Source organism: Pinus tabuliformis, chromosome J (assembly GCF_031772625.1).
Source record: "Pinus tabuliformis cultivar Carrire ecotype Pingquan chromosome J, CPIR1, whole genome shotgun sequence".
NCBI classification, from domain to species: Eukaryota; Viridiplantae; Streptophyta; class Pinopsida; order Pinales; family Pinaceae; genus Pinus; species Pinus tabuliformis.
This window is the reverse complement of record NC_142295.1, coordinates 568,837,264-568,845,851: the sequence shown is the minus strand read 5'-3', so window position 1 is coordinate 568,845,851 and position 8,588 is coordinate 568,837,264. Positions and strand designations below refer to the sequence as shown.

The 8,588-nt window shown below is 39.0% G+C and overlaps 1 protein-coding gene across 1 annotated transcript; it reads left to right on the top strand.

Moving 5' to 3' along the window:
• Positions 1-908: 908 nt before the first annotated feature.
• LOC149228261 (uncharacterized) lies at positions 909-6,442 on the top strand. The gene is made up of 2 exons (XM_089380720.1): positions 909-1,538; positions 2,276-6,442. The coding sequence occupies exons 1-2, from the start codon at positions 909-911 to the stop codon at positions 6,440-6,442; spliced, it is 4,797 nt and encodes a 1,598-aa protein (XP_089236846.1).
• Positions 6,443-8,588: the final 2,146 nt, after the last annotated feature.

The window sequence follows — 8,588 nt, the reverse complement described above, 5'->3', positions numbered from 1 at the left end:
TTAATTAATATGATTTATATAATTAATATAATTAAAATAATGACTATAAACTAATTTATATTAATATAATTAATGTAATTATATAATTATATAAATTTGCTTTAATTGATTTAATTTTATTCTTTTTCTTTTTATTAGATCAGGATTTTATTATTTAAATTAATGAATAAATTTTTTTACCATAGTTAAAATATATTAATTATTAAATTATAAACAATTATTAAAATCTATACTATAATTCATTTATATTAATTAATATAACTAACTTACTTATATTAATTATATTATTAATATAACTACGTTACTTATATTAATTATATATTATTTTTATAATTAATTTATATAATCATTTTAATATAATTTAATAATATATCTAATATATATAAATTAAAATTAATTTATATTAAATTATATTAAAATGATTATATAACTAACTTACTTATATTAATTATATATTATTTTTATAATTAATTTATATAATCATTTTAATATAATTTAATAATATATCTAATATATATATATAATTTAATTTATATATATTAGATATATTATTAAATTATATTAAAATGATTATATAAATTAATTATAAAAATAATATATAATTAATATAAGTAAGTTAGTTATATTAATTAATATAAATGAATTATAGTATAGATTTTAATAATTGTTTATAATTTAATAATTAATATATTTTAACTATGGTAAAAAAATTTATTCATTAATTTAAATAATAAAATCCTTATGTAGAAGCCGACATAACAATAATAACACAAGGGTACAACAGATGGGAGAGTGAACATTCTCGGAGCTGGAGAACGCGGGAGCGCTGAAGACCTTCTGAGAGCAGCTGCAGCACCGCCGCCTCGGCCTGGGCCGCGAGGCCTGCCTTCCGGGGCCTGGCTTCAGCCATGGCCCATATAGATCCTTCTCTTGGGGACGCAGAGAAAGCTTTTTCTGACCTGGTAAAGTCTCTGCCCCCTGCCCGACCGAAACCAGCAACTTCAAAATTCGTCAAGAAACTGGATATTCTCCAAGAAGTTCAGCTACCTCCATCTCTTCCTCGAATGGCAGCTCTATCATTAGCAGAAAAAGGGCTCATAGGGCAGTTTACAGGCTTATGGCCTTCACCAAAGACAGTCCAGCGATGGGTGGAAAGGAATTGGTCCGACAAAATACAAGGAAAGATCTCGATTCGCTTCTGTGGCAAAGGCTACTATACCTTTCATTTTGAAACCAAGGCAGACAAGGATTTGATATTCAGGAACGGGCCCTATTTTATGGACTCTCGAGGGTTATATCTGAACAAGTGGACCCCTGACTTCGACCCTGAGCTAGATATTCCTAATGCGGTTCCGGTTTGGGTCCGTCTTCCTCATCTGCCCTTGCATTGTTGGGGAGACGAATCGGTCAAAGCAATTGGGAATGCAGTAGGTAAATACATTGACAGAAGCGAGCCCAAAGATAACATGCAAGCCTGTGCAAGGATTTGCGTAGAAGTGGACCTCGGAAAAGGCCTGCCAGAAGCCATCAAGCTGAAGGTGGATGACTGGAGCTACATACAGCAGCTGGACTACGAGCAAATACCCTTTAAATGCAAGGTATGTCACGAATACGGTCACTTTGCTAATAGATGCACTAAAGTAACTAATCTGGAATCTGAAGACCAAGGAGGACAATGGGAAACTGTGAAAAAAAAGAAAGCAGCACCTCAGTCAAAACAAGATCCATCTTCTGAACATCCGGGCTCCTCCTCCCCCCGCCCCACCTCTCCTCCTCTCAATCCTCCTGGACCTTCCCAAGAACCCTCCTTCCCCTCATCCTCCAACCCTTTCCTTATTTTATCCTCTGATGATCCTCAGACTGATCAGCCCTCTCTGGAACTGACCGATCCTCCCTTGATTTCCTCGACCCCCTCTCAGCCCTTCACCGACCCCCCCCCTCCCAGAACCACCAGAAGTTCTTCAAAAGACATTGGCGCCTCCAGTGACATCCACAAGAAGCCGGGACCAGGAAGAAAGTCAGCCAAACAGCATCGGGAAGAAAGCACGCAAAAGGATATAGCTCTAGGGATCCAAACCCCTATGGACTCTTTCATTACAGGATCCCAAGAAAAAGAAACAGTAGGAAAAGACCATGAGAGGCGAGCACCTCCTCGCTCGAATGCCTCATGATGAAGCTTTTATCTTGGAACAGTAGGGGTATGGGGCACCCCTCTAAATCAGCTGCCCTACGAGATCTTCTTCAAACAGAAAGACCTGAAATTGTTCTGATTCAGGAAACCAAACAAAGTCAGAGCGAAATGCAAAAAATTGTAGATTCCCAAAAAAACTTCTCAGGGGCCAGTAGCAACTCCAGAGGAGCTTCTGGAGGAATTACAACCATGTGGAACAATCAGTACTGGGACTGTAAGTCTTCCGTCCTCAATCAAAACTGGGTAAGGACTAATCTTAGTAACAAGGAAGAGAGCTGTGACCTCATCATTTATAATGTTTATATCCCCAATCATTATCGGGAAAAGGAACAGTGCTGGAAGGAACTGAAGGAAGATATAGACAACGAGCAGAATACAAATGTCATTCTAGCTGGAGACTTCAATTTAGTCCTCCATGCGAATGAGAAAAGAGGGGGCAATTTCACCCCCGACTCCTTCAGAAGACAGATGGAAGTGATAATGTCCGAACATGAACTGATGGATATCATCCCAAAAAACAGAAAATACACCTGGAATAACAGAAGGTTGGGGCCAGGCAATATCATGGAAAGATTGGACAGAATTTTGGTTAATGTCTCCCTCCTTTCCTCCTTTGCTGCAGGCCACACAAAAATTCTCAGTGCCACAGCTTCAGACCACTTTCCCATTCTCTTAACGCTGGACTCCCATTCTCAATTGGGACCAATTCCGTTCAGGTACAATCCTTTGTGGAGAGACAACGCTGAGGCCGAAGCTATCATAGAAGCAACATGGAAGCATCATGTAGAAGGCTCCCCAAGCCATATATGGGAAACAAAAATCAGAAATACAAGGAAAGCTCTCAAGGACTGGGCAAAAGGCAGCTATCAAGAGCCAGAAAAAATTAGGAAAAAAATACAGCAGGACTTGGAGGAAATCCAAAAACAAATAGAAGATCAAGGATTCACCCACCAGCTGAAAAGCAAAGAATGGGAAGCTCAAGGGCAGCTAATGCAAATCAAGAGAGCGGAAGAAATTAAGTGGAGAATTAAATCGAGACAACTATGGCTGAAAGAAGGTGACAAAAACACGGCTTACTTCCACAAGCAAGCCACTGCCAGAAAAACAAGAAACAATGTAAACACTATAATGGATAGTCAAGGCAACCAACATAACGACCAAGAATCCATCAAAATAGCTGCCTCCCTTCACTACAAAAGCCTCCTCACGGAAAATCAAGGAGAAGCTGACTATTCGGCGCTTTTACAGCATCTACCGGAAAGAATCTCTTCAGAGGAGAATGACAGTCTAAATCGAGAAATAACAGAGGAGGAAATCAGAAAAGCTATCTGGACCCTGCAACTGGACAAGTCTCCAGGTCCAGATGGGTTCCCAATCAATTTTTACAGGGATCATTGGCACTTGATTAAAAAAGACCTTGCAAAGATGATGAGGGGAATTCAAAGAAAAGGGAAAATGGGGGGCTTCACAAACTCAACATTCCTTGCCCTCATTCCCAAGGAAAACCGCCCCACTTCCTTCTCCAGGTTTCGACCAATTTCATTGTGTAACTCCTCTTATAAGATCTTCACAAAAATTATAGCTACTAGGCTCCAACCCCTTCTTCCTTCCCTTATATCCGAAAATCAAGGAGGTTTCATGTCAAACAGGCAAATTCATGACACCATCACCTTGGTTCAAGAAGCCATTCATTCCAGCACATCAAGGCAAGAGAAAGGTTTTGTTCTTAAGCTCGACTTAGCCAATGCCTTTGATCGAGTAAGACACTCCTTCTTGTTTGCTGTCTTGAGGAAAATGGGGTTCAATTCTGCCTTCATTAGCACCATTGCTGCTTGTATCTCAGGTCCCTGGATTTCGCCTCTCATAAATGGGCGCCCTTGTGAAGCATTTCAATCCTCAAGAGGGTTAAGGCAAGGTTGCCATCTTTCCCCTTATCTTTTTATTATTATGGCTGAGTCATTCAGCAGTACTCTAGATTACAATAGAAGAGCTGGCCTCATCTCTGGTATCAAATTCGGAAACGGAGTTAAGAACATCAATCACTCCCAATTTGTTGATGACACTCTGCTCATCGGAGGAGCTTCCACTACTATCGCAAGGCGCTTCAAGACCCTTCTCGACCAATTCATGGAGTACTCAGGGGGAGAGGTCAACTTTCAAAAAAGCTGCATCTATGGATGGAATATCTCCAATCAAACTGCTCACAGCATAGCTAACATTTTTGGAGTTGCCTACAAAGCAAACTGGGATCACTTCACCTATCTTGGGATGCCGGTCACCCTGGGTTCTTTAAAAGCTGCTACCTGGAATGAAATAATAGACAAAGTCAAAAGGAAAATTCAGCAATGGGGAACTCAATGGCTTAATCCAGCAGGCAGATTAATTCTGCTCAAATCAGGTATATCCTCCTTACCTCTATATCGATTTACTCTTTACCAAGCTCCTGCCACATTTTATCACAAGCTGGAAACTGCCCTCCGCAATTTCTTATGGCAAGGAGGGAAAAAAGAAAAAAATAGATTCAATTTGGTCAGTTGCAAAAGCGTAATCCAATCTCAGGATAGAGGTGGTCTGGGAATTAGAGCTCCTAAAATCCTAAATCTAGCATTTGGGATCAAAATGGCCTGGAGGTTAATTAATGAGCCAAAAGCTTGGTGGAAACAGGTCATAGAAAGCAAATACCTTACCGGCAAAAGGCAAAGACTTCTTGAAATTGACATTCCCAGCAGAGACTCCACTAAGATTTGGCATCTCTGCAAGAAAGCAATTCCCATCCTCAAGCAAAACATCTCAAAGATCCCTGGGGGAGGGGACAACATCAATTATGCTACTGACAAGATAATGGGTCTTCAACCTCTAAATACAATTGAAGAAGCCATCCCTTACATTCTCCATCTCAATAGTAAAGGCATTCAGAGGCTTGATCAAATATCAAAATGGGATGCAGATACAGGAGCCTGGATTAGTTGGGAATTTCCAGTCATCCCTTCAAATCTAGAACCAAGCTTCAAAGTCCTTCAAAAAAATCTCCAGAATAGAGCACCCATTAAAAAAGGAGCAGCAGATGGATTTCGATGGGATCCCACGGGCTCAAGCTACACCATCAAGTCCGGCTATCAATATATCTGCAACAGTACCTATCAGACTCCTATTTGGAACCAATGGAGAACAATCTGGAAATCCGAGGCCATTCCCAAAGTTAAATTTTTCATATGGCTGTTGTTAAAAGGCAAAGTCCTCACTTCTGAAAATTTAAGAAAGAGAGGGATCAATGGACCTTCAATTTGCCCCAACTGCTGCTCAGCAGAGGAAACCATCCATCATCTGTTCCTTGATTGTCCCTTCGCGAAGAGATGCTGGATCAACTTGTCCAACTTGGGCAATATAAATTGGCAACCCCAACAGAACATTGCAGAAGCAATTCAAGAATGGAGAAGGAACTGCCCATGGAAAGACAAGAGGAGCAAGATTGTCAAAAGAATTTGGGCTATCATACCTCACAATCTTCTATGGAAAATTTGGCTCACAAGAAATAAAAAAATCTTCCGAAACAAAGAGAGCAATGTCCGGATGACATGCAACAAAGCTCACATCTTGGCGCAAGAGACAATTGCAGCAAAATACACAGGAAAAATTAAAGCAGCAGATTACTCAGTGGAAGAGAGATCAGTTATCAGGCACATTATAGATCAACCAGGTCATCAGCAGGATACCCAGAGAACAGATAGACAGCATCAGGATCAGATTAGGGAGTGGGAAATTAGACTCCCAACCCAGGACTATAAGATGTGGATCCAGAGCAACAATTGTCCAATTTTATACTTCGATGGTGCTTCAAAGTCCAACCCAGGACCAGCAGGAGCGGGAGGAGTAATATTAAATAAATCAGGGGAAGAAATCTGCAGTTATGAATGGAGCCTGGGGAAAAAAACAAACAACATTGCAGAGGCCTTAGCTCTCTATCAAGGTCTGTTGCAATTAAAAAATCTGGGTATTAGAAAAGCTTTAGTTTTTGGAGACTCTTCTATAATAATTCGCCTCATGAATCGTAACCAGAGATCTCCGAACAGCAGCCTCCAGCAACATATTAGACGTATTAAACTCCTCCTCCAATTTTTTGAAAACATCAAACTTTATCATATCCTTCGCACGCTCAATATGGAAGCAGATAAGCATGCGAATAACGCAGTGGGAAAGCAGGAAGGTGCGTTGAGGCACAACAAAAGAGACACCTTCCAACCCCTGCCATGACTCAGGAAAATCCTGACTTTGCCCAGATTCGCAGGTCCATCAAGTGTGCGAAGGGCATGGCTTCTACAGCATCAGGACAATTTGCAGAGAGCATGAAATGCACAAGCAGTCAAATCCAAGCATCGATCCAAAGAATAATCTACCATCCAAGGAAAACAAATCAATACAGTGCTGGCCTGAAGATCGAAAACACTGCAACTGGAGATTGCATAAGAGATTTCGAAAAATATCTCATCACTTCCGAGGGTCCGGTTCCAGCTAGGCATTCAGTCTATCGTTGGATTCACTCTATAAATATGGGCAGAAGCAAGGCAAGAATTGTCGCTCAAGGTTATGCGAAAGAGCTGCTACATCGGCCTGACGCAGGAGCTCTTGTTCAGAATCCCAGAAGAAACCAGTCTCTGGTATTGTTTCATTTTGCTTTGTTTAACTCCACTTTAACTTCTGTTGTGGTGTTTTTCAGGAACCGTCTCTGCAGGGTGGCTCGTTTAGCTGTTCCACCATCCCTGCTCTCTTCGCTCTCCCCTCATCGCCTCTGCCAGCCGCTCTCAATATCCTCCTCTCGCCCCTGCAGCAAGCTTCCCCCAGCTCCCGCCTCCCTCTTCTCCACCGTTCCCTTCTCTTATTCTCCCCTCTGCCCCATCTGCCCCTATAGTCTTCTGGTTCTTTCTGGCTTGCGCGCCTATTCCCCGCCCAATCTACCTTCTACCCTTGTCGCTCAGGAAGTGGGAATTATTACCTTCTCTGACAGCGTCTTTAATCTCCGTCTCCAAGACATCAATTTCAACATCATTCTAATCTCTCCCGCCTTCTGGACTTTTTTCCCTTACTATATCTTCCTTTCTATGGCGCGCAGTGAGGATTGTTTACACTGTGCTGACCTTCAAGCTGAGCTTGAAGAAATAAGGACTCAGCAGTCACTGATAGAGGAAAAGCAGGGTCTGCTAGCTGCAAGATTAGAAGAGCACGACAGGCGCCTTGATGAGCACAGTAGGAGACTTTATGAACAAGACCGCATCAATACCGAGAAGTATAAAGCAGAAATCCAGCTCTTCATGCATAGGGTGTCCTCCCTCCAAGAGCAATTTGAGCAGCTCTCAAACCGCTGTGGCCATGTCGAGGAATCGCTCTCTACTCTGAAATTCTGGCTGGAAAAGCACACCATCGCCACCAGCTCCTCCAGTGCAAATCATGGAGCCAAAGATGAGAAGCCAGAAGAATCAACAGCAAGACACATACAACACATAATGATTGACTGAATGAATTTCAAATGTATTTTTCTGTTATCTTACTTTATTAGAATCTATACTAGCGCTACCTCTAGCAGTAGTAGGAAAAAAAGTAATCTAAGGATCAAGGGGGCAGCCTCATTTTGTAAACCCCTTGCCTCCTCTCAGTCTGCGCAATCTATGTACAAGAGGATTCTACATCCTCGTTTTTTTTCAGAATATAATATATAGCAACCGACCATTTCAAAAAAAATAAAAATAAAATCCTTATGTAATAAAAAGAAAAAGAATAAAATTAAATCAATTAAAGCAAATTTATATAATTATATAATTACATTAATTATATTAATATAAATTAATATAAATTAGTTTATATTCATTATTTTAATTATATTAATTATATAAATCATATTAATTAATTTATATTAAAATATAGTAAATAGAAATTATATTAATTAATTTATATTAAAATATAGTAAATAGGAAATTTTTATTAAATATATAAATTAATTAAAATAATTATTGATTATATACATCAATTATAATTTATATATATTATATTATACATATTATTTATATATTAATTATAATAATATAATTAATATAATTTAGTCATATTAATTAATACAATTTAAATATAGTAAAGGTTTTAATATTTGTCCATAATTTTAATAATTTTAATAATTAATATATTTCAATAAAAAAATTTAAATATTGTAAATAATAATAAAATCCTGTTTTAATGTATAAGAAAATAATAAATAAAATAATAATTAAAAATCATATGTCGGCCTCTATCTATTTATTTATGAATTTAGGGTTCTTGTATTTATTTTCAGGTCGCAATTCTATTCTCTCTCAATAATCTCTCATTCTTATTCTTTCTTATTTGTCCTGATGATGGACCCCCTTTGGGG